This window comes from Panthera leo, chromosome E1 (assembly GCF_018350215.1).
Source record: "Panthera leo isolate Ple1 chromosome E1, P.leo_Ple1_pat1.1, whole genome shotgun sequence".
NCBI lineage: Eukaryota > Metazoa > Chordata > Mammalia > Carnivora > Felidae > Panthera > Panthera leo.
This window is the reverse complement of record NC_056692.1, coordinates 23,610,184-23,636,706: the sequence shown is the minus strand read 5'-3', so window position 1 is coordinate 23,636,706 and position 26,523 is coordinate 23,610,184. Positions and strand designations below refer to the sequence as shown.

Genomic DNA, 26,523 nt, shown 5'->3' with positions numbered 1-26,523 from the left:
GCCTAAACTACCACAAGAGCCTCTATCTCCCCATGGTTGCTCTCTTGCCTCTCTTTAATCTGCACGCGGTTCTCCACCCTGTAGCCAGAATGAGCTTTTCAACATGCTAATTTGATCGTGTTACTCTTCTGCTAAAAACTATCCAGTGACTTCCCACTGCTATCAGGACAAAGCCCAAAATCCTTAAGGAGACAGCTAAGGCCCTAAATAGTCTAGCCTGTCTTCCTCTCCAGCCTCATCTCCCGGCATTGTTCCCCATACTCTAGCTTTGGCCACAGTGGCCTGGCTTCCTTCCTGCTTGTCTCAGAGACTATGATGTTCTCTGTGCCTCATACACTGTTTCCACTCCCTTAGCCTCCCCCTTCCTTCACTACTGTTTGCCTATTTAACTCCTACTCATCTTTCAGATATTGGCTTAACAGCCACCTACTTCATAGAGCCCTCCTTGACCTCCCAAACTCCATTAGGTTTATGGTGTAAATTTCCTCCGTGGTATTCATCTGTTTGTAATTGTTTTCCTGTGGCATTTGATGGGAGCCTCTCTCATAGGTGAGCTACACTAAGAACAGGGGACCATGCCTGTTTAACTTACATCATGTCCCTAGTTCTGCAGCTGTGTCAAGATTCTAAAGGAATTTTCTCATATTTTCTGCTTTTAATTTTTATATTTTTATTTAAATATTTAATCCATTTGGAGTTTATCTTGATGTGAGGTACACACTGGCATTTATTTTTTCCAGATTGTTATCCAATTGTCTGCACCATTTATTCAGTAGCATACCTTTATTATATATTAAATTTCTATATTTATTTTGGTATACTTCTATACATTTTATTCTGTTACATCTGTCTTTCCATATGCTTGTATAACTGGTACCTTTTTTTTCCCAAAGAGAATTTTTTTAACCTTTATCTTTGGCTTCTCTGTAATATTTGGCACTGTTGAATTCATTTTCTTTGATGCACTTTAGTGCTATATTCCTAGATTACTGAGTAGGTAAATAAACGTGTACTTAGGGAACTAACAAGTCAGGGGCAGCAAAATAATAGTAAAGAATATATAAGCAGAGAGGTCACCAAAGGAAAAAATTAGAACTTTGTTGGACTCCCCTTACACATACTTTATATCTTACAATATTTTTATTTTAAAGATTAAAAAAATTTTTCAAATAAACTCTATTCCCAAAGTGGGGTTCCAACTTACAACCCCAAGATCAAGAATTGCATGCTTGGGGTGCCTGGGTGGTTTAGTCAGTTGAGTGTCTTATTCTCGATTTTGGCACAGGTCACAATCCCAGGGTAATGGGATCAAGCCCCACATCAGGCTCCATGCTAAGCATGGAGCCTGCTTGGGGTTCTCTCTCACTCTCCCTCTGACTCTCTTCCCTGCTTGTGGGCTCTCTTGCTCTCTAAAAATTAAAAATAAAAAATAAATAAAAAGTAAAAAATAAAGTAAAAGAATCGCATGCTCTACCAACTGAGCCAGGCAGGCACCCCAATATTTTTATTTAAAATTAAATGAGAAGCACCATGTTTTCAGTTTTTAGGGCCTACAGGGTCTGAATAATGCTCTGCTGACTACCCCCAACCTCCCATCTTTATTGTCACTTCTCTTACATCTACTTCTCCCTTTCTGGATCGTGGGCTCTTCCTCTGTGTCTTACCTGTTGTCATCCAAATTTCTGTTCTTTACCCATAGTTTCTCTTTTTTCTATTCAATGAACTCAGGCAATCTCATCCTCTCCCGTGGCTTCAAAATTTCCAGCAATTTGTGCTAACTCCCTAATCTGTGTATCTGACCCAGACTTCTCCTTTAGCTTTTGAATCTGCCTAGTGAAGGTCACCTGTACATCCTACAGACACCTCAAACTCAACATATCCAGAACAAAGCCTGCCCTTTCCCCTTCAGGTCTGCTCTTTGCCTGATGGTCCCTTTCTTGGTAAACAGCACCATCATCCATCTAGTCAACCATGCTGGACATTTGAAAATTATCTTTAATTCTATTACTTCTCACTTTTCTCCCCTAATCCATTAATTGCTTCTTTTTTTTTTTTTTTTTTTTTAATGTTTATTTATTTTTGAGACAGAGAGAGACAGAGCATGAACAGGGGAGGGGCAGAGAGAGAGGGAGACACAGAATCTGAAACAGGCTCCAGGCTCTGAGCTGTCAGCACAGAGCCCGACGCGGGGCTCGAACTCACGGACCGTGAGATCATGACCTGAGCCGAAGTCGTACGCTTAACCGACTGAGCCACCCAGGCGCCCCCATTAATTGCTTCTTAAACACTTTAAGTCCATTCCATTTCTTCTTCTTCATCCCCATTCTAATGGAGCTAGTTCAAGCCCTCATCATCCCTTACTTGGACTGCTAAAACCCCTGGCCTTTCATTTTGTTACTTTTCAGTCCACATCACTGCCAGAGAAATTCAGGTCTAAAACCCAGATGAGTGATAACGTTATTTCCCAATTCAAAATGCTTCACTGGCTTTCCATGGTCTCTGAGTAAAGTACAAAGCCTGCTACAGTCTGACCTCTGTCTACCCATATAACATCAAGTACAGTGGCCCTCCTTCTTGCTTTCTGTACTCCAGTCATATAGACCAAACTGGCCACCCTATTTCATGCTGTGGCCTTTGAATAATTCCTTCTACTTGGAATTTCCTTCCCACTCTTCTCCAAGACTTAACTCACCACTTCCCAGAGACTTACACCTTAATTCTCCCTATAATTGGTGAGTCCCTCCTTGGAGCCCTTAGTGTACCTAGCACATCTCTGTTACAGCATGTACTATGTCGCAATTATTTTTATGTATATCTGTCTCCCCAACTGGACAATGAGCATCTTTTTGAGAGCAGAGACCATTTTATTAGTCCTGGCGCAGTCCTTGGCCTAGAATAGGGCTAAATAATATTTACAAAGTAGAGAAATGAACACATAAGAATGTTCTAGAAGTTTCAAATAAAAAGATATGTTCTGTAGGTTGACTTGTAGAAGACTAGCAGACTGTCAGAAGGCCTCTCAGGCTGCTTTATAGGCTTAGAAACCCAACTTTTCCACACACAGAGAATGGTCCCAATATTTAGCAACAGGTTTACCCTAACCAAGCTCATATGTAAATTTATCAATTACAACTAGCAATATGATTGTCATATGTACAAAAATACTATCCTCTGTATAACTGGCATATCCTGAACCTGAAGGTAAGCCTGTATGGGAAGCTGCATTTATTCATGTATAATTGTTTGCACTCTCAATGGGAGAGAAAAAAATCTTATTCTTGAGTGGCAGAAAAAAAATCTTACTCTTTTATATACTATATATATATATATATATATATATATATATATATATTTTTTTTTTTTTTTTTTTTTTTTTTTTTTAATATATAAACAGGTGTCTATCTGGCAGATCTGTAGTATTAGAACTTCATTGGGGGAAGAAGCAATTAGGGAAAAAAGTGTTAAGAAGGCTCTTTCGGGCTGAAAATAATGATAAAAATCTTGAGAAACACTAGTTTAGCCCCTATACTAATTCTTTCTTAAGGAATCAGAACTAGCGGGTTAAGTTCTAAATTTCAAATATTCGTTGGCATTAGGCTGGTATAATATCTCTACAATATAGCAGCCTGTAACAGGGTGATTATGCATAAAATTCATTGGCCAAGACTCTTTTCCTTGAATGGACACTCAGAAAGTCAGCCTCCATAGGCTTCAACTCTTCCATTACTAACTAACCCCTCCCTCCTTCAGAAGGATTCATTCTCCCTTTGGATATGCTATATGTACTCGGTATTTCTCAGGAGCCAGTCCACTTCTAAAAATCTTTACATATCTTGGTTGGGATCCATCACCTTACCTTCTGAGGTTGTAAAAAGTAGTGCTTACAAGTTGGAGGTAGAAGTTTGAATCTCTACTATGCTGCCTGCTTCCACTCTCTGAACATCAGTTTCTGCATCAGTAAAATGGAAGTAACAACACCTCTCTTTTTTTTTTTTTAATTTTTTTTTTTCAACGTTTATTTATTTTTGGGACAGAGAGAGACAGAGCATGAACGGGGGAGGGACAGAGAGAGAGGGAGACACAGAATCGGAAACAGGCTCCAGGCTCTGAGCCATCAGCCCAGAGCCTGACGCGGGGCTCGAACTCACGGACCGTGAGATCGTGACCTGGCTGAAGTCGGACGCTTAACCGACTGCGCCACCCAGGCGCCCAACAACACCTCTCTTAATGGGCTTTTAAGAACTAAAACGAGAAAATATATATAGAAAGACTTGAGCAATAGCTATTTTTAGTACCAAATTGGGAGAACCTTGCTGTTTCATTTTGAAAGTGTGTTTGTGTGTGTGTGTGCACGTGCGTGATTAAACAGTAGAGTCATGGAAAACTATTGTCCTTGGCATGATTATAGATTCTAGAAAATTAATAAAGTGAGGAGACAAACACTAAAAAATGTGTTTTGCTATGTAAAAACAACCAATTAGTCATTTATGGAAACAGCTTAACATTTAAGGCCTAATTATCATGCAGCACAATAACAAATACATATATCATTAAATACGCATCAGATTAACCTCATTGTAAATTTTACTTGATTATAATAGTAAAGTACTCATTCTGTACTCTAAGGAAGAGTCTTATAGTTAATTGCTCATAATGCATAAGTCTGTTCACTATTTACATTAAGTAATGGGACATAGCTCAAGTTTGTTCTGCATTAGAGCTAAAGCTGGATTATCCATTCTCGATTGCAACTATGTATTGGTTCTGTGACCTGTGAGATAATTTACACCCTCTTTATTGTAAACAGTAAGGTGCTAAAGAAGCAAGCAGCAAATGAAATTCTATTTAATTGTTTGGTGCTCTGGAAACCTACAGGTTTCTAGTAGGTAGATATGATTCAAATAATGAAAAAATTCTAATGTTGAGCACTGGCCAACCTAGCCTAGTTCAACTTCTAAACAAGCCCCAGGGTCATCCTATGGAGCACTTCTAGAATTAGAATTACAATTATAATTTATTTGACTCCCATCATGAACTAGGTATTTTACTTTTAGATTTTAATTTTTATTTATTTGGTAAAAATATAGCTATTCATTTTATTGTTTGGTAATATTTTCATTTTTAAGTCATTTTGACAGCAGTATGTTTAAAAAAACTAAAGCACATATTTCATAAAAAAATGAATGCATTTTTGTTATTCAGTATTGTTGACATTCCATGTTTAACTTAAAATGTTTGTGAACATTTACCATCCATCCACCAATGGCACCAAAGTGATAACAATGATAATATAGATAGCAGAGAACACAAATCTGCTTAAGAAGCTTCCCCATTTCAGAACTTATTATTTTAGGATGGTGACCAAAGACAATGATTTAACACTTGTATTTACAAAGGTCAATTTGCCTATCACTTTAGTGACATGACTTTTCTTTTAGATTAAATAACTCTTCTTCATGAATACTACTTTTGCTTGTTATGACTTCATATTTTCTTGTGTATGTACACAGAATGAACTGATAGGTATTAATGCATTAGCAAAAAGGCATTTGCTCGGTGATGTCACTTTTATGTCAATATCGTCACTTCCTCGAAATAGGAACCAGTGAATTTTAACACTGATTCCATTTTTCATCCAATTCATGGAAGAAAAGAAAGCTTTCACAAGTTAATTCTCTCAAAAGTGACATTACTGGAAGACATAGCAGTTGATTCAGTAGTTAAAATGAAGTTAAAATGATTTGTTTTGTGCTGATAACATAAATACAGATTTTGGTACTTCAGAGCATAATAGTTAAAAAAATGTTCTTTTTTTTTTGGCTTCTAAAATCCAGCAGATTTTTATTTTTAATTATTTTATTCTATTTTTTAAATTTACATCCAAATTAGTTAGTATATAGTGCAACAACAATTTCAGGAGTAGATTCCTTAATGCCCCTTACCCATTTAGCCCATCCCCCCCCACAACCCCTCCAGTAACCCTCTGTGTTTTCCATATTTAAGAGTCTCTTATGTGTTGTCCCTCTCCTTGTTTCTATATTATTTTTGTTTCCCTTCCCTTATGTTCATCTGTTTTGTCTCTTAAAGCCCTCATATGAGTGAAGTCATATGATTTTTGTCTTTCTCTGACTAATTTCACTTAGCATAATACCCTCCAGTTCCGTCCATGTAGTTGCAAATGGCAAGACTTCATTCTTTTTGATTGCTGAGTAATATTCCATTGTATATATATATACCACGTCTTCTTCATTCATCCATCGATGGACATTTGGGCTCTTTCCATACTGTGGCTATTGTTGATAGTGCTGCTATAAACACTGGGGTGCATGTGCCCCTTCGAAACAGCACACCTGTATCCCCTGGAAAAATGCCTAGTAGTGCAATTGCTGGGTCATAGGGTAGTTCTATTTTTAGTTTTTTGAGGAACCTCCATACTGTTTTCCAGAGTGGCTGCACCAGCTTGCATTCCCATTTATTTTTTTATTTTTAAGTAATCTCTACACCCAACATGAGGCCTGAACTCATAACCTTGGGATCAAGAGTTGCACACTCTACCAACTGAGCCAGCCCCTGAACTAGGTATTTTATACATATAGCCATATTCTTACAAAACTCTTATGGATTAGGTACTATAATTTTCATTTTATACGTGAGAAAAAAAGCACATAAAGACAAGAGCTTGCTTAAATACTTGAAGGTGGTAAAGGGTAGTAGTTAAATTTGGTAGTTAAAATTTTTCTGATAAACAGAAGTCACTCAGCACCAATATATTCCTAGTTCACCTTTTTGGATTCTACCCGAAGCCTGGTGACTAATGAGACAGATACTTTGCACTTTGTATAGATCAAAAAGAAGTCAGTGTGATGAGGAAGAGGCAGAAGAGGTGGGAAGCAAAAGCCCAGATTCATGAACACTTTGCTTAATGGCCATGGCATTATGAAAATCCTGATTATCTGCTAACTCTTCAGTTTTAAGTTACATTTGGACTGTTTATTAGTTACATTTGGCCAGGTCTGGTTTTCATTCTGGCTGTGCTACCCACTGACTAAATGACTTTGGGCAAGCGTTTTTTGTTTTGTTTTGTTCTGTTTTGTTTTACTTTTCTGAGCCTTATTTTTCCTTATCTGTAAAGTAGGATGCAGTAGGCCCCTGTAGGAAAATTTTTTTTCCTTCTTGTTCATCTCTGAGATCTTTAGGACCCTCTTACTTATGCAGAAGCATCCTGACAGGCCACCATGTGGAGAAAGGGCTACACAGACCTTACATTTCTATAAACAGATTAGCAGAAGTGCTTCAACCTTTCCTCTAACAGGCTGGTCATAATTGGGGTGGATCAAGTTATAAATTTTTTTTTGACGTTTTTATTTATTTTTGAGACAGAGAGAGCCAGAGCATGAACAGGGGAGGGGCAGAGAGAGAGGGAGACACAGAATCGGAAGCAGGCTCCAGGCTCTGAGCCATCAGCCCAGAGCCCGACACAGGGTTCGAACTCACGGACCATGAGATTGTGACCTGACTTGAAGTCGGATGCTTAACTGACTGAGCCTCCCAGGCTCCCCTTATTATTTTTTTTTTTTTATAAAAAAATTTTTTTTAACGTTTTTACTTATTTTTGAGACAGAGAGAGACAGAGCATGAATGGGGGAGGGGCAGAGAAAGAGGGAGACACAGAATCGGATGCAGGCTCCAGGCTCTGAGCCATCAGCCCAGAGCCCAGGGGTGGATCAAGTTAAATAAGCAGTCTAGGAACCTTCTGGAAAGAAAAGAATTGATCCCTTAACTCCTTTGACTAGGGTGGTCACAAAAAGAGAAAGATAAGGAGGGAGGAGTAAGGATGGGCAGGAAGGAGGAAAGCAATGCTGCTGAATGCAAGAAGCAGCAGCAGAGGCTGAGGAGGCTGGAACCAGTCCTGAGCTGGGCCACAGAGGAGTCTGCGCTTCTGTGAAAGTAACTCAGCATGTGAACTCAAAGAGCTGAGAGCTAAGAACTGTAATTTTTGAGGTTTATGCCTTCCGTGGGGTGAAACCCTCTCTACTAAGTATGTCATGGAAGATTCCTTGCCTTGAAGAGCTCCTGTAACTGGCAAAGGACTTTGCCCCAGGACCTAAATCTCTGGCTAACTTACATTTACATTTACATTACTACATTTACCTTAGAGTTTAAAGGGTAGGAAGTTGAAACCCACAAGAAGGCATAGACTTTTAGATTTTCTGTTTTTATCTACTTGTATACCAAACTGCAAAGAACCACCTCAGTTACAGGAAAAATAAGTATTAGATGAGATAAAGTTTATAAAGACTTTCAGCATTCAGGACAAGTGAGTAACTAGAAATGGTAGAGAATCATTTCCATACAGAGGGAAGCTCAGAACCTGCACTTGATTTGAATTACACCAGCTTAACAGTTGAAGAGGAGCTGCTGAGATATTGTGGACTTGGTCAATGGCACCTACCTCATAGACAGACCCTGGCAGTAGGATACAATTTTCCCTCTTGGATTTCAAGTTCCAAAGCCAACCTCCCCCATTAAGAATGGAGGGGCTTCAGGGCACCTGGGTGGCTCAGTCAGTTGAGCGTCTGACTTTGGCTCAGGTCATGATCTCACAGTTTGTGAGTTCAAGCCCCACGTCGGGCTCTGTGCTGACAGCTTAGAGCCTGGAGCCTGCCTCAGATTCTGTGTCTCCCTCTCTCTCTGCCCCTCTCCTGCTCATGCTCTGTCTCTCTCTCAAAAATAAATAAACGTTAAAAAAAATTTAAGAATGGAAGGGCTTCGAAGATGTGATATCAATCTGTCCTAAAGTTCAAGCTTCAAAAATATTACTTGAACATAAACTGATCTTGGATATTATTAATGTAAATTTCTGTCTTATGAGGTTTTTTTCAGGTTCCTTTACAGACATATTTAGTGAGGGAAGAAAAGGCTGTAACCAGTTGAATACAAGGTGCTCTAGAAACATGTTCAGAAGGCTACCCTATGGGGCACCTGGGTGACTCAGTTGTCTAAGTATCTGACTTTGGCTCAGATCATGATCTCACAGTTTATGAGTTCAAGCCCCGAGTCAGGCTCTAGGCTGACAGCTCAGAGCCTGGAGCCTGCCTCAGATTCTGTGTCTCCCTCTCTCTCTCTGCCCCTCTCTCACTCATGGTGTGTCTCTCAAAATAAATAAAAACATTTTAAAAAGTAAAAGAAGAAGGAGGAGGAGGAGGAGGAGGAGAAGGCGGCTACTTAACCCAGAGTTTGGGGGCAGGGAGGGGGGTCAGGAAAGATGTTCCTGAGGAAGTGATGTCTAGGTTGAGGTGGAAGAACCAGGCAAAGGAAGCCTGGAAGTATCAGAGTGCATACGGAGAAATGGAGGTATTTCTGTTGGGCTGGGAAATGAAGACTAGGATGGGGTGGTGCTGACAAAGAGATAGGAAGATTCTAGACCCTGAAGGTCTTTCTACAAACAGTGGCTATATAACTTATTGTACAAACTGAGATGCTTCTGAGAGTGAAATGGGACAATATTACTAATTATAAGAGGACAAAAACAAATCAGAACTGACCTGAGCAAATTGGGACTTATGGTCACCCCCTTTTTTTTTTTAAACTTTTATTGTGTGTGTGTGTGTGTGTGTGTGTGTGTGTGAGAGAGAGAGAGAGAGAGAGAGAGATAGACAGAGAGAGAGAGCGAGAGCGAGAGCGAGCGCTGGGAAGAGGCAGAGGGAGAGAGAAGAGAATCTTAAGCAGACTCAACACTCAGCGAGGCAGGGCTCGATCCGATGACCCTGGGATCATGACCTGAGCAAAAATCAAGAGTCCCATGCTCAACCAACTGAGCCACCCTAGCATCACAGGTCACCTTACTTTTAAGTCATGTTCAGGTGCTTGGACCTGCAGTGAAAGCAGGTATCTTCTTCTCTTCTTATATATAAAGGCACTGAAGTTACAAAGAAGAAAAGACAATGTCTGTCCTCAAGCTCTGTCTAAAGAAGACACACATGTAAAGAAATAATTTTAATACGGTTATACAACTTTAGTTCTAGCCTCTCCTCTGAGCTCTAAATTTACATATATCATTTCCACTGAGATTGCAAAACACAAATCCAAAACAGATCTTTTAATTTTTCTTCCCACAGCTGGTCTTTCACTTCCCTTCAGCTGGTCTTAAAATTGATGCCACTATCCACTACATTGCTGAAGGCAAAACCCCAGAAAAGCATTGCCTTAATCAGTGTTATCCTTCTCTCACTGGGCATTTTAAAAATTCCTCCACATCTTTCTTAAGCACAATAACTAAATTGGGACTTGGAATTCTAATGAGACCCTAACATCAATTGAAGCAGAGGATGATTTTCAGGTGTTTGAATGCTACGTTTTTAACAAATAGATCCCAGGATTATGTGGGGGATTGTTTTTTCCACAATAGTACAACACTGATGACTCATATTCAACAATCATGACGTCCAGATCTGGATATATGCCCAAGCCAGTCTCAAAAACCTTCAGTTTAGGCGAGAAAGACATGAAGATAAGGCCTGAAGTGACTGACCCTATCTCATCTTTGTAAAGATGTGAGTGGTTGCAGAGGTGTAAAGGCATAGGTGAAACACCAATGTTGATAAACCATCTGTTGAACGATTGCTGTGTAAAAGGAAAATTTATGTTTTAAAGAGTAATTTTAAAGTTTCCACCATCTATTCTCCACACAGCTGCCAGAGTGATCCTTTCAAAACAAATCTCATTACCTCCCACACCACACATCATAGAGTCTTTCATGAGCCATCTCTGCAAAGAAACTGCTCTAAAATAAATAAAATCCAAATCCACACTCCTTGGCAAAATAAGTTTTCTGAATTGTTAAACCCTAAATAAAAGTTTCCTTCAGTCAAAAAAAAAAAACACAAAAATCCGATTACTCTTTTCCTCTTAACCCTTCCATGATACTCTACCACATCCTTCCAAAATCCAAAGTCCAACCATGGCTTACGAGATGATGCATGATCTGGTTTCTGCCTTTTCCCAACTTATTTCCCTAATTTGCTGTGCTGCAGCCACATCGGTCTCCTTGCTTCTTCTCCAACAAGTCAAGCAAGTCCCTATCTCAGAGCCACTGCAATTTGCTGCTTCTCTTCTAGAATAGTTTCCCTCTGGAAACCCACGTGCTGCCTTCCTTGTTTAATGATTAGATTTCTGCTTATGTGCTCTTTCAATTAAGAGGCCTTCCTTGTCTACCTCATCTAAAAGGCCATGCCCACATCATTCTTATCCCTTCATTCTGATTTATTTTTCCTCATAAACTTGACACATTACTGGACATTATCTATTATCTAGTAATACGTGTACTGTTTTGTCAATCTCTCCCACTATTATGAGGCAGAACTGTTTTGTTCACTGCTGAATTCTCAGCACCTATAACAGTGTCTGCTCACTAAACATTTGTTGAATAAACGACTGAATAGATTTTCTGATTTACATCAAATGTAAAACTACATTATGATGTATCTACTGGCATGATGCATAGGAAAATGTCTGGAAGACTATAACCAAAATGTTAACTGCTTATTTAACACCAGTAGAAGCTGGTTTTCACATTACGTTCGCTTGTGTGAATTTTCTGATTATTTTTCAGAATGAATTTGTAGTATTCATATACTGAAAGATGAATAAGGAGGCTACACCGGCAGAAAATGCAAATGAATTCAAACAGAGGTTGGGCATTTTTATGAAACAGACTTCTAAACAGATGTAACCGCATAACGGTGAAATTAACCACGGCTTGAATCCCCTTCCCAACACTTCCTAGCCCCGTGATCCCAAGTTATTTATAAGCCAGTCTCCACGTCTTCACCTGGAAAATGGGGATAATAATAGTGCCTACCTCACAAGGTTGAAGATTAAAATGACACCATGGATGTAAGCGCCTTTGTACAAAGCCTGGCATGCAATAAACACTCGACAAATGGTAGCTATTATAATAATTAGTAGTAGTAAAAAGAGATGTTGGGACGTACCTAGCCCTCAAGATTGACATCAGAGTGGACCACCACATCCTCTCATCATTGCGCCTCTATCTGGGCCCCTGAAGCCCAAAGAGGGGATGGTTCTTTCCAAAGAAGAGAATTTCGACGTTCCAGAAGCATCTGAATAAAACGTACCCTGTTTACCCTTACACCATTCAGTCACTCTGGTTAATCCACGAGCAGCACTGCAAAACCCGACTGGCCCCAGTTTCCTTCGCTGCAACAGGGGCGGGGGGTGGGAATGTTAGAAACACAAAAGCAGGACGGTACCGGCCCGCTCCACCTCACCGCACTCTGGCGCGGATCGAACGGCGCCACGCACCGGTAAGCCTCTGGCGACCCGCAACGCGCCACACGCAAAAGTGACTGCTGCCCGGACTCAAGTCAGGCAAGCTACTCAGTCAGCCCTACCCCCCTCCGGGCCTCTGCCAGAGGACCACGGCGGGCGCGCGGCGAGGCCTGGGCGCGGGCCGAGGGGGCGGAGGGGGCGGCGGCGGCAACGGCGACGGCGACGGCGGGGCAGCGAAGGCAGGGAAAGGGCGGCGGCGGCGCGCTCGCGCCTGTGCCTCTCGGGAACGAGCACGCACGCCCGGGGGCGCGCGCGGCAGGCGGCTCCGCGGCGCGGAAGAAAGGGACGCGACGAGGTGAGGCACGAGGCGCTGTGGGGTGGGTGGCGACGGGGCGCGAGCTCTCTGGCGGCTGAGGGGGTGACGGGGGCCGCGAGTTGCGGCGGGGGAGGGGTCGGGCGTTGAGCCCTGGCGGCTTGGGGGACGAGGCGGGCGGATGGTGTGGGGAGGTGTGGGGCTACGCCGCGCTTGGGGGAGGGCGGCGCGGGCCCGGCCTGGCCCCTCGGCCCCGCCTGGCGGCGAGTCTGGCGCGCCCCGCCCCCTGGGCGGCCCTGGGCGGCAGTGAGCGGCTTAGAGCTTCGGGATTCCTGTCTGTACAGTGGCGCGCCTAATTACGCTAGCAACAGCAGCTCTGGGCCATGCACCTGACCGACGTTACTTTTCCAGTCTGCAAGTGGGCCTCGCACACTAGGTAGGAGCTGAGGCCGACTGAGGCTCAGGTGAAATGACTTGCCCAAGATCACACAGTTCAATAAGGAACGAAGCGAGGAACTCATCCTTGTTTGCAAAATTCCAAAGATTGCACCTATCCTCCGCGCCACACAGAACGCCGTTCTTCACAGTGCCTGCCTTCCTTCTCCCAGTGACTTTGAATTTGGCAGATGTTAATTTGGAGCCACCACCCATCCTTTCATGGATGTTGGTGTCAGAAATATCTCTTGTGAGAAGAAAGGAGGGGCAAAAAGAAAATTACGCTTATTGCGATATTGCGATTGTGATGTGGAGTGTTTATACATCCTTTATTTGATCATTTCTGTTAACCTCTGTTGAAACGTCCCTTTTGTTCACAATCTTTAAGACATTGTGCAGGTAGTAGTCTCAGAGCTTCCTTCTTTAAAAAAGCAGCATGCCTGAGAAGGTTGGGAGGATTCAAAGATAATCCACATACAGTGGTACAACGGTACCTGGCACATAAGAAAAGTTCAGTAAATGTTGGCCATTATTTTATTACTGAGTACATAATACCTCTTGCTAAAGCCATTTTTCTTCAGAGACTAACTCCCTGGGACTAGAGCAGGCAGAGAACCATCCTATCCCAGCCCATTTCAGAAAAGACAAGTTGTTGCTAGCCAATGCTATCTGAATGTCATATGACTTAATGATTAATTATACCTTAAGCTCAGAATACCAGGTTAAAGAAGTCACTCCAAGAGAACTACAGATGAACATTTAGTTAAAACTAACATTTGTCCATTACATTTTCTTTATTCTTTCTCTGTGTTTGCACTTCAAAGCATGCAGATGTGTATTGGATAGTAGTCCCTGCTTTCATTTAGTCTAGAAATGGAAAAAATATGCATCCAGAAGTAATCCTCACAAAGTAGAATGAAAAATGTCAGAAAGGAGATAGCTAAGGAGCTATGTGACTATAGAAGAAAGATGGATATTTTCTTGGCTTAGTGTGAAATATGATTTCATTTCTACCTTCAAGAAAATACTTTGTACATTGTACAAACATTAAGTACTTGTTCAAAGAGTAACTAAGTGAACAAATGTATGTTGTAATAGACAGGGTTCCTTGGTTTCTACTAAAAAGAAACTCATTCATATTAAACTATTATTAGAAAGGTAGAGAAATGAGAAGAAAAACTAAACAGTTGGGCCACCCTTGGGGATGGGGATCTCAACAGCCAGAGCTCATGGACCAAATTCTTTGATTAGTGAATGACTGGGCTCCAACTGCCTTCTTCCTTCCATGTCTTACTGAAGATTCAGATTTCCATAAGATAGCTGGTTGCTTTAGCTGTGGGGATGAAGTATAGAGTATTGTGATTGGGAAACTGACTCATCCACATTTCATATCATTCTAGTGGGGTTACCAAAGCAAAGAGTGTTAAGGAGAGAAGTAATACTGGGTAGAGAAAAACAGTAGTTGTGTATTAGAGATATATAACCTTTATAAAGGGCTTACTGTGGATAATGTACCAGGTACCATGGTACATTATTTATATGGATTTTGGTATTTAATCCTCATGATAACTCTAGGAAGTAGATACTGTTTATCATACCCACTTTACAGACGAGGAAATAGGCTTATAGAGGTAAAATAATTTGCTTATCATTACAAAGCTAGGATGTGGCAGAATTGAGTACATTGCATCATCTTCTCTGTATCTTATTTCTTTGAATTATTTCCTGATTGGTGTGCTACTTTTTATGTTCATAGGAGGGCATCAAGCTTTGGTGTATGTTTTGGCCAGTTCTGACTTCTTTTTAAAGGAGCACTGCATTGAGGAAGATCAAAGCAAGATTGTTTGCAAATTAGAGAATGGACCGTTTGGGTTCCTTCAGCAGTAAGTATAGTGGGAACAAGTCCCAGGTGAATATTAACAGCAAATTGAAGTAGAATTGATCAAAGAAGAAAAATAAGCACTTTGAAGTTAAACAAAGCCCTGAGAATCTGATCCTAAAGGAATAACGGTATAAAATCAGAATAAAATTAACAATATTTAGGGGCACCTGGGAGGTTCAGTCGGTTAATGTCTGACTCTTTGTTTTGGCTCAGGTCATGATCTCACAGTTTGTGGAATCAAGCCCTGAATCAGGTTCTGTGCTGACAGAGTGGAGCCTACTTGGGATTCTCTCTCCCTCTCTCTCTGTCCCTCCCCCATTCGCTCTATCAAAATAAATAAATAAACTTAAAAAAGTTAACAATACTTATTGGATTGTCCACGAAACAAATAACATAAACATATCACTCTAGGTCTCATAAGAAAACTGTGCTCCGGCATAGTATGATTAACCTGCAATTAGACTTAAGAAAGCAGTTGGATTACTCTTTAGAACAATAACATATTTCAGATGCCTTGATAAGAAACAATGTCAGTGCAGGGCGCCTGGGTGACTCAGTCAGTTGAGCGACCTACTTTGGCTCAGGTGTGAGCCAAAGCTCACATAGCTCGTGAGTTCGAGCCCCGCGTTGGGCTCTGTGACAGCTCAGAGCCTGGAGCCTGCTTCAGATTCTGTCTCCTCTCTCTGCCCCTCCCCTGCTTGCTGTCTCTCTCTCTTTCTCTCTCTCTCTCAAAAATAAATAAAAACATTAAAAAGAAAAAAAAAAAGAACATCAGTGGTAGGATAAAAGACATGCTCCTCTCCCCCCTTCTCTTTTAAAAAGGTGGAACTTGTGTTCTAAGAGTGAACCACTATAGTAATAATGCAGAGAATTATGGTATATGTGTAAAATAAATTCAGGCAGCTACAGCTATGGAGAAGAAAATATACTGTCTTTTCTTTGTTTCTGATAAGAGAAATCGGAATTCTCTTGTTAGGTATTAGTAGTGTCCCAATGAGAAGAAATAAAAAGGCACTTTTGGGTGTTGTTTCCTCTTCAGCAGTTTCTTTTTCTTTTTCTTTTTTTTAACGTTTATTCATTTTTGAGAGACGGAGCGTGAGTGGGGGAGGGGCAGGGAGAGAGGGAGACAGAATCTGAAGCAGGCTCCAGGCTCCGAGCTGTCAGCACAGAGCCTGATGGAGGGCTCGAACCCACGGACCATGAGATCATGACCTTGAGTCAGAGGCCCAACTGACTGAGCCACCCAGGCTCCCCTCTTTTTTTTTTTTTTAATGTTTATCTAGTTTTGAGAGAGAGGGGGGGAATCCCAAACAGGCTCCACACTGTCAGCGCAGAGCCTGATGGGGGTGCTCAATCCCACGAACTGTGAGATCATGACCTGAGCCAAAATCAGGTGATGCTTAACCAACCGAGCTACCCAGGAGCCCCTCAGCAATTTCTTTTCTTTTCTTTTCTTTTCTTTTCTTTTCTTTTCTTTTCTTTTCTTTTCTCTTCTTTTCTTTTCTTTTCTTTTCTTTTCATTATTTTTATTTTTAAATATATGAAATTTATTGTCAAATTGGTTTCCATACAACACCAAGTGCTCATCCCAAACATGCCCTCTTCAATACCCATCACCCACCCTCCCCTCTCTCCCACCCCCCATCAACCCTCAGTTTGTTCTCATTTTTTAAGAGTCTCTTATGCTTTGGCTCTCTCCCACTCTAACCTCTCTCTTTTTTTTTTCTTCCCCTCCCCCATGGGTTCCTGTTAAGTTTCTCAGGATCCACATAAGAGTGAAAACATATGGTATCTGTCTTTCTCTGTATGGCTTATTTCACTTAGCATAACACTCTCCAGTTCTGTCCACGTTGCTACAAAGGGCCATATTTCATTCTTTCTCATTGCCACGTAGTATTCCATTGTGTATATAAACCACAATTTCTTTATCCATTCATCAGTTGATGGACATTTAGGCTGTTTCCATAATTTGGCTAATGTTGAAAGTGCTGCTATAAACATTGGGGTACAAGTGCCCCTATGCATCAGTACTCCTGTATCCCTTGGGTAAATTCCTAGCAGTGCTACTGCTGGGTCATAGGGTAGGTCTATTTTTAATTTTTTGAGGAACCTCCACACTGTTTTCCAGAGTGGCTGCACCAGTTCCTATTCCCACCAACAGTGCAAGAGGGTTCCTTTTTCTCCACATCCTCTCCAGCATCTATAGTCTCCTGATTTGTTCATTTTGGCCACTGACTGGCATGAGGTGATATCTGAGTGTGGTTTTGATTTGTATTTCCCTGATGAGGAGCGACGTTGAGCATCTTTTCATGTGCCTGTTGGCCATCCAGATGTCTTCTTTAGAGAAGTGTCTATTCATGTTTTCTGCCCATTTCTTCACTGGATTATTTGTTTTTCGGGTGTGGAGTTTGGTTAGCTCTTTATAGATTTTGGATACTAGCCCTTTGTCCGATATGTCATTAGCAACTATCTTTTCCCATTCCGTTGGTTGCCTTTTAGTTTTGTTGGTTGTTTCCTTTGCTGTGCAGAAGCTTTTTATCTTCATGAGATCCCAACAGTTCATTTTTGCTTTTAATTCCCTTGCCTTTGGGGATGTGTCAAGTAAGAAATTGCTATGGCTGAAGTCAGAGAGGTCTTTTCCTGCTTTCTCCTCTAGGGTTTTGATGGTTTCCTGTCTCACATTCAGGTCCTTTATCCATTTTGAGTTTATTTTTGTGAATGGTGTGAGAAAGTGGTCTAGTTTCAACCTTCTGCATGTTGCTGTCCAGTTCTCCCAGCACCATTTGTTAAAGAGACTGTCTTTTTTCCATTGGATGTTCTTTCCTGCTTTGTCAAAGATTAGTTGGCCATACTTTTGTGGGACTAGTTCTGGGGTTTCTAATCTATTCCATTGGTCTATGTGTCTGTTTTTGTGCAAATACCATGTTGTCTTGATGATTACAGCTTTGTAGTAGAGGCTAATGCCTCCTGCTTTGGTCTTCTTTTTCAAAATTACTTTTGGCTGTTCGGGGCCTTTTGTGGTTCCATATGAATTTTAGGATTGCTTGTTCTAGCTTCGAGAAGAATGCCCTCAGCAATTTCTTAAAAAGCCTCTTATTTACTCTGTCATCATACTCCTATAAAATTAAGACAAAATGAAGTCTTCAAACACATCTAGTTCAAATCTCTCATTTTACATATGGAAAAAACCTGAATGAATTTTTCTAATGCTGGAAGTGTAAACAGAAACCACTCCTGTTTCCCTTTTTAAGATAATTTTTAGGGGCACCTGGGTGGTGTAATCAGTTAAGTGTCTGACTCCGGGTTTCAGCTCAGGTCATGATCTCAACAGTTTGTGAGGTCGAGCCCGTACTTGAAATTCTCTCTCCCTCTCTCTGCTGCTCCCCTGCTCATGTCCTCTGTCTCTCAAAATAAATAAACTTTAAAAAAATTAAAAAATATAAAATAAAATAATTTTGAAACTTTTTTCTGGAACTTTTTTTCTGGAAATAATTTCAAACGTACAGGAAAGTTAGAAGAATAAGAATCATACAAATAATCCCCATACACTTGTTAACTTCTTCCTCATTTGCACGTATTCTCTTTCTTTATAAGTATATAAATATGTATATTAAATCTAATATATATTTATATACTGTATTATATATTTATAGGTAGACATAGATACCCCATTTTTTCTTCAGAGTCATTTAAAGGTAAGGGACATAGATCATGTCCCTTTACCTCTAAGTACTTTATTGCTTATTTCCTAAGAATAGGGATATTCTGTTTTATAACTTCAGTAATCAACTTTAGTGAACTTAATATCAATAAAATACTTTTATCCAGTCTACCATCTGTTGTTCAGTTTTGTAAGCTTGACTCAACAATGTCCTTTATGGTGTTTTTTTTCATTCCAGTACAGGATATAGTCAGGGGTCAGGTCTAACATTAAGTTGCTATGTTTCTTTAGCCTTCTTTAAGTTGAAACATTTCCACAGCCTTTGTCTTTAGTCACATTGATACTTTTTTTTTGTTTAATGTTTATCTTACTTTTGAGAGAGAGGGAGACAGAATCTGAAACAGTCTCCAGGTTCCAAGGTGTCAGCACAGAGACTGATGCAGGGTTCGAACCCACGAATCATGAGATCATGACCTGTGCTGAAGTCAGACACTCAACCGACTGAGCCACCCAGGTGCCCCCATGATGTTGATACTTTTGAAGAATACAGGCCCACCCTTCCTCCCTCCCCCTTTTTAAAATAGAGGTTTCTCATTTTGGGTTTGTTTGGGTCTTACTCTACCCCTCGTTGGTGATAATGGTTTTGAAGACCCAGTCATGGTGTTTGTTTTTCTCCACTGTATACTTTGTATTTTTCTCTTGCATATAATAAATAATCCATAGGAAGACACTTTCAGGCCGTAAGATATCTTGCTCCTCATCAAATTTCTCCTTAGATTTAACATCCATTATGATTTTTGCCTGATCCAATCTTTACTGTCATGGTTGCAAAATGATGTTTTTTCCCCCCAAATCCAGCACTCTCCAAATTTGCTAGTTAGCACTTATATAATCTGTTCATATAATTATATGTATTACAGATAATATATATAATGATATGTGTTTATAATTTTTTGATTATATAATCAAGACACCTCCCATCTCCCTTATTTATTTGACTTAAGTGTGGACACATGAATTCCTATTTTCAAGGGTTTATAATTCATTATTATACTTATTTTGGTTCCCAGATTGTCCCAATTTGACCACTGTGAGAGCTCCTTCATTCTGTCTCCTGCATCCTTGTGACGTAACACCCATCACTTTTTTGAGCATCTCCTTACTTTTTGGCTATGTGTTCTAGGTGCATCTTGTATCTCCCCTGCCCCAGCCCTGGAATTAGCCACTTCTCTGAGGAGCCCTGGTCCTTTTAGAGGGGAATGACATTAGAGACCAAGATCTAGTCATTTTTCATTGCTACTAGCATGTCTTTATCTTGGTCCTTTGGCCCACAGAGCTCTGAAATATGTGTATATATGCTGTGTACATATATACCAACATACATTATATCTGCTCATACATACACTTTTAAGAAATCATGCGTTCACACTGATACATCCCGTTCATCTTCATAGGCTTTTTTCTTGTTTTCTCCCATTCTTATTTTGTATGTCCTTTCCTCAGTGAGAACCTTGACTCCCAACATCAGCACATTTACTCATTTGCTCAGTTTTTTAATACATCCAAAATTATTTCAGAATTGCTTTTTACATACCGCTACATGTAACAGACTTACTTCAACAAGTTCAGGATTTGTTTGCAATTCTCCCCTGCATCACCCAAGAATATCCCCTATTCTTATGATTAAATGTTCATAAGTTACTTGGATTTTTTTTCCTTTTCAGTGTGGTTATAGTTTTCTTTTGAAGTACTTTCGGGTTCATTTGTTGATTCTGCTTTTTGTTTTCCCTTTTTATATTTATTAATTTGTTTTTTGTAAATTTGTATAACATACACTTCCAAAAATCAAAACTATACAAAAATATATATTTAGAGAATTGTTACTCCTTTCTGTGTCTCTTCCACTCCATTCCATCACCTCCCCACCCCTTTGTAGGTGTCTAACTTCATTGTTTTCTAGTTTATCTGTCCTTTATTTCTTTTTGCAAAGAAAAGCAGATATACATGTGTTTGGGTTTTTCCCCCCTCTCATTTCTTACAGGAAAGGTAGCATCCTATGTAAGTTTTTTTGCAGTTTGGTTTTTTTCACTTAATAGTATCTTCTTGGAAATACTATATTAGATTGTAAAGGTCATTGTTGGATATCTAGGTAGTATTTTGTAATTACAAATAATGTTCTAATGCATTCCTATTAGCAGTATATGAGAATACCTATTTCTCTACATTCTTAGAGAGTATTACCAAGCTTTTGAATTTTTGCCAATCTGATGGGTGAGAAATTATATCTCTATAGCTTTCTCTTATGAGTGCAGTTGCATGTCATTTCATATGTTTGAGGGCCATTTTTAAATTTTCTCCCTTTTTTCTAGTTATTCATTTCTTTTGCAATAGGATTTTTGTTTTTTTCCCCCTCAGTTTTTATTTTATTTTTTTTAATGTTTATTTACTTTTGAGAGAGAGAGAGAGAGAGAGAGACCACGAGTTGAGGAGGGGGTAGAGAGAGAGAGGGAGACGCAAAAGCCGAAACAACCTCCAGGTCTGAGCTGTCAGCACAGAGCTGGATGTGGGGCTCGAACTCGAACCGTGAGATCATGACCTGAGCCGAAGTCGGATGCTTAACCAGCTGAGTCACCCAGGCGCCCCTCCCCCTCAGTTTTTAAAAGTTTTTTGTATATCGGGGACTTTAGCCCTTTATCTGTAATACGTTTGCAAATAATTTCTTCTAGCCTACTTGCCTTTTTTATCTTGCTTATGGTATTTTTTGCCATGGAAGTTTTTTGTTCCTGTTATTTATGTAGTCAAACTTACTAACCTTTTATTGTCTTTGGATTTTGAATGATGGCAAAAAAGTCTTTCCATACTCCTAGGTTATAGAAAAGTTGTAGAATGTCTCTGCGAAGGAGAGTTTGGCTACGTGTATCAAAAACCCTCTGTAGGCTTGACAGTTCTAGAAAAATATATTTTCTGAGGAATACAGCAGCATTCTTCATAATAGTGAAAAGTTGGAAACAACATAAATGCTCATCAGTAGGGAACTGGTTAGATTTGTTGTTTTCAGCCTTACAAGACCCCATGTTTTCTTTTTAGAATATTTTTAGAGCCCCTTCACTCTTTGGAGAGGAAATACACAGATAACATAGCACATCTACACCCATGATTTTAAAGAAACAGAAATAATAATGCCCTACAAAAGATAAATAAAAGAGAATAATGAACTAATGTAATTTATAATAAAATAATATGTATCTCAATATGCTTAGACACGATTTCAGTAGAAGACATAATAATGACAAGTAGTCAGATGCTTAACACCCATATTTTGAATCATTGTGCATCTTACAACTACAAAAGCACAGTGATTCATGTGTGTTGTATTGGTGACTCAGAAACCCCACAAGCTTGAATAACTCTTGGTAAAGTTCTGAACAAAACAAGATATAATCTCCTGTAGAAGTACGTGCAGTTGCCTTCTTAGAAAATTAAATGTATTTTAAAACTATCAAAAACATTTTGTTTTATATGTAATATGGAATTAAGTTCTAGGTCATGTAATTATGAACAGGTTTTTCACCACCTTGAAAGTCTGTTGGGACATTTGAAAGTTATGTAGGACACAGGCCACTTTTTTGTTGTGTAGGTATGTCTTGAGTCTTGTAGGATATCTAGCATCCGTGGTCCCAAACCTGCTAAATGCCAGTAGTGCTCTCTAGTCATTGTGGCCAACGAAAAAAACATTTCCTCAGATTTCCAAAATGCCTTCTTACGGGGCAGTGGAAAACCATTAGGTTAGATGGTTGTTACAATGGAATATTATTCATCCATTAAAAAGAATGATGTATGTGTACTATCACGAAAGATGTTTGACAGTATATTGTCAAGTGAAAAAGGCTACAAAACATCGTGTATGGTATCTCACTTTTGTTAAATATATATACACGCATACATAAAAGACTAGAAATCAAAATATTAATAGAGGATGACTTTATGCCTTTGTTGTCTAAAATTTTTAAACTATAAATTGGATTTTTACTAAATAATCCCTTCTTGGGGCACCTAGGTGGTGGCTCAGTAGGTTAAGCATCTGACTCTTGATTTCGTCTCAGGTCATAGTCTCCCAGTTGTGAGATTGAGCCCCATGTCGAGCTCTCCACTAAGTGTGGAACCAGTTTAAGATTCTCTCTCTTCCTCTGTACCTCTCTCCTGCTCACAAGTGGTCTCTCTCTATAAAAAAATAAAAAATTTGGGGCGCCTGGGTGGCGCGGTTGGTTAAGCGTCCGACTTCAGCCAGGTCACGATCTCGCGGTCCGTGAGTTCGAGCCCCGCGTCGGGCTCTGGGCTGATGGCTCGGAGCCTGGAGCCTGTTTCCGATTCTGTGTCTCCCTCTCTCTCTGCCCCTCCCCCGTTCATGCTCTGTCTCTCTCTGTCCCAAAAATAAATAAAAAACGTTGAAAAAAAAAATAAAAAAATTAAAAAAATAAAAATAAAAAAAAAAATAAAAAATTACTTCTTGATGTAAAGGTTTAAAAGCTCTTTTACTTGGGTCCAGGACTGACTTTTTTTCCTGAAGAAAGAAAAACAAGCTTACATCATTAAAATAAAAGAATGTGAGGAAGAAGGTAATTTGGTAAAAATTGTCATCTGACTTAATATAAAACAATTTTTGTTGTTCCATGTCAAAATTTAAAATGGGAGAAGTAGGGTAGTTGCTGTTCCCTATATTTATTTTGAAGCTATTGCCAGAAGGATTACGTTTCTTTCCCCTGTTATTTTCCTCCAGGTCTTCATTTAGAAACAAATGAAAAGAACAATAAATAATCATCACTTGAAGGAGGGAAAGGTGCCTTGAAGAGTGTTTCTTGGACTCTAGGAAGGAAAATGCTATTACAGAATGTGAGAAATCCTGCCCTAGGCTATAAGCAAATTAAATCCTTTCATCTTCCTTCAAAGCCTGTATTTTCTTAAGACTTCTGCTGTTGATCATAGAGAACTACTTGGCTAAGTTGCCCTAACTCAAGAGGGGCAGAGTTTGGAGCAACCAGGGACATACATACCGGCCTTTAAATCACTTGAAAGAGTTTGGATTGTACTTCTTGCCTTAATATTTCAGAGATGATATGGTCATTGGAAATGGAGGAAGGTCTGCTTTGTTCTCTACTGTGAGAGAAAGGAAGGGAGCTTTCCTGGGTTTAAATTTCAACTCAGATATAAAGTTGTATATCCCAAGACATTTATTTATTTGTTTGTTACATTTATTCATTCATTTTGAGAGAGAGAGGGAGGGGCAGAGAGAGTGAGAGACAGAATCCCAAGCTCAGTATGGGGCTCAAACTCATGAACCTTGAGATCATGACCCAGGATGAAATGAAGAGCTGGACACTCAACCGACTGAGCGTCCCAGGCACCCCTCAAGACATACATTTAAAGTTTTTCCCTCCAACTTTCATTATGAAAATTTGCAAACTTAAGGAAAAGTTGAAAGAACACTACAGTGATTACTTGTTGGCTGCTACCTACATTTAACAATCATTAACATTTTGTCAGATTTGTTTTACCTAAGAATACCTATGTGTTATATAGGTATGTGACATTTTCTCCCCTGCACAAATAACGGGGGGTTGGGGGGGTGGCTTGTGTTTGTAAATTTCTCTGCAGGGGAAATTACTTATCTACTTAAATGCTATGTATAGTAGTAGGTACTACTGTAGGAAGAAACAAAGCTTCCCTGAAGAAAAAGGAACATAATTTTTGTTTTTTCTTACTTAGAATGAGCTCATCTTGTTTCCAAGACAAATGGGTCTTCCGTGTAGCTCACCACCTGTATAGTTATTTGCAAATTTTCACCTTCTTGGCACTTAAGGTAATCATGTTTTGAAACTAGTATATTTTTCTTTTTGTTCTAGATGATCCCTCTGATAAACCACCTTGCCGAGGCTGCTCCTCCTACCTCATGGAGCCTTACATCAAGTGTGCTGAATGTGGGCCACCCCCTTTTTTCCTCTGCTTACAGGTAACTCATTAAGGACATGCTTGCTTCTCCTGGCTTAATTTTATGGATATAGTAAATTCAGAGATCACTGTAGATTATTCAGAAGGACCATACTTTCTTAAATCAGTTCCTTCTACTTTGTCTTCCATTATACATTTTACCAGTGAAAAGTTGGGGAATAGAGCAGATGAATGACACAAACTGTTGAATATTCCACATTTCTGTATCAACCTAATGCTCAAAACTGTTTTTGCCAGTAGATTTAAAGTATTGAGATACAGGAAACAGAATTGGAGGATTATTCCTTTTGATGGCACCTATGACATTGTTTATTGTCTTACTGCAGAGTGGTCTTTGGACAGGTGACAAACAAGGGAATAATCATTCTGTAATTGATGATAATAATAATAGTAATTATAAGTGCTTTCTCTATTGTCAGGAACTCTTTTGAGTAATTTATATGAATTAACCTTTAGTTTATCACTATAATCCTATGAAGTAGGTATGATTAGCATCCCCATTTTATAGAGGAAACTCAGGCAAAGAGAAGTTAAGTAATTTACTCAAGGTCACACAGCAAATACATATTTTATTGGACCCAGGACACTGTTGATTATATGAAGCATCCCAGTTTTAGAAATGTTAAATGGCTGATGGAAGTTGTAATATACTTTTTATTACAAGATGAATCCTCATTTCACAGTTTTAAAATATAAAAAAAATACATGTCTCAGAATTGCCTAAATACTTTAAGTATGGAGCCAGGATTCAAATTTAGCCCATCTGATTCCAGGGCTTATGCTGTAATCAAAAGAGAAGATGTCTTAGGAAAAAGTCTGGTTTTTTCCCCCCAGATTGTGAGGGCCACTGAAGAGCTATGATCATGAACGTAGCCATCCTCTTGTGGCTGCAGACAAAATTGAATGAATTCTTAAAAACTCATCACAAGAGTAGAGTACCCCCAAACCATCTTCTACCCTGTAAGAAAGCATTTCAAAAAGTAGTTTTTTGGTAACTTAATTTTCCTTTCTTTTGCAGTGTTTCACTCGAGGATTTGAGTACAAGAAACATCAAAGTGATCATACTTATGAAATAATGGTAATGATGAAGTTGCAGGGAATTTCCATTCATTTGTCAAGTATTGTACTGAGAATGTCTTTTTTTCTTCATCTTCAAGTATCTCCTTGCCTTTTCTTTCCTCTTCTTCCGAATTAGGTAATCATTTCCCAGTGAGTGTTTTTTTTTTTTTTTAAGTTATTTTGAAAGAGAGAGAGAGTGTGTGTGTGTGTGTGTGCATGTGGGAGGGAGGGGCAGAGAGAGAGAATCCCAAGCAGTCTCCACACTGTTAGCACAGAGCTTGACGGGGGGCTCCATCCAGCGAACCGCAAGATCATGATCTGAGCCAGAATGAAAAGTCGAAGGCTTAACTGACTGAACCACCCAGGCACCCTCCCTGCCAGTAAGTGTTTTAGGGTCTTATGGATCTACTAAGGCATTTAAGTCAAAAAATCATTTTATATACTCAGATTTTTGTTTCAAATTTAAAAAGAATTTAAGAGTACTTATTGAGGGACACCTGGCTGGCTCAGTTAGTAGAGCATGACTCTTGATCTTGGTGTTGTGAGTTCGAGCCCCATGTTGAAGGTAGAGTTTATGTTAAATAGTTTTAAAGATTATAAAAAAAAAAAAAAAGTAGGGGCATCTGGGTGGTTCAGTCAGTTAAACGTCTGACTCTTGGTTTTAGCTCAGGTCATGATCTCACAGTTCATGGGTTTGAACCCTGAGTCAGGGTCTGCACTGACAGCACAGGGCCTGCTTGGGATTCCCTCTCTCCTCTTTCTCTGCCCTTTTCCGTGTTTGAACTCTATCTCAAAATAAATAAACAAACAAACTTTACCCCAAAATAAATAAATAAAATTTAAAAATGAAAAAAAAAATACCTACTGAGTTTTACT

At 39.6% G+C, this 26,523-nt stretch overlaps 2 protein-coding genes across 7 annotated transcripts in view; one reads left to right on the top strand and one right to left on the bottom strand.

Moving 5' to 3' along the window:
- The window catches only part of ACACA (acetyl-CoA carboxylase alpha), a 277,010-nt gene extending 264,561 nt beyond the window's left edge, over positions 1–12,449 (bottom strand). For both annotated transcript variants that reach the window (XM_042917229.1, XM_042917232.1), the window contains exon 1: positions 11,994–12,449. In XM_042917229.1, coding sequence (XP_042773163.1) covers positions 11,994–12,031 — 38 coding nt within the window. In that variant the 5' untranslated portion in view covers positions 12,032–12,449. The remainder of the gene's footprint in view (positions 1–11,993) is intronic.
- A 131-nt stretch (positions 12,450–12,580) lies between these two features.
- Positions 12,581–26,523, top strand: part of TADA2A (transcriptional adaptor 2A) — a 52,390-nt gene continuing 38,447 nt past the window's right edge. For 2 of the 5 annotated variants that reach the window (XM_042915766.1, XM_042915763.1), the window contains exons 1-4: positions 12,822–13,040; positions 14,796–14,922; positions 24,483–24,589; positions 25,607–25,666. In XM_042915766.1, the coding sequence (XP_042771700.1) occupies positions 14,898–14,922; positions 24,483–24,589; positions 25,607–25,666 (192 nt within the window). In that variant the 5' untranslated portion in view covers positions 12,822–13,040; positions 14,796–14,897. Of the gene's footprint in view, positions 12,647–12,820; positions 13,041–14,795; positions 14,923–23,359; positions 23,473–24,482; positions 24,590–25,606; positions 25,667–26,523 lie in introns of those variants that run through there. The other 3 variants (XM_042915765.1, XM_042915764.1, XM_042915767.1) reach the window with 3 other exon arrangements.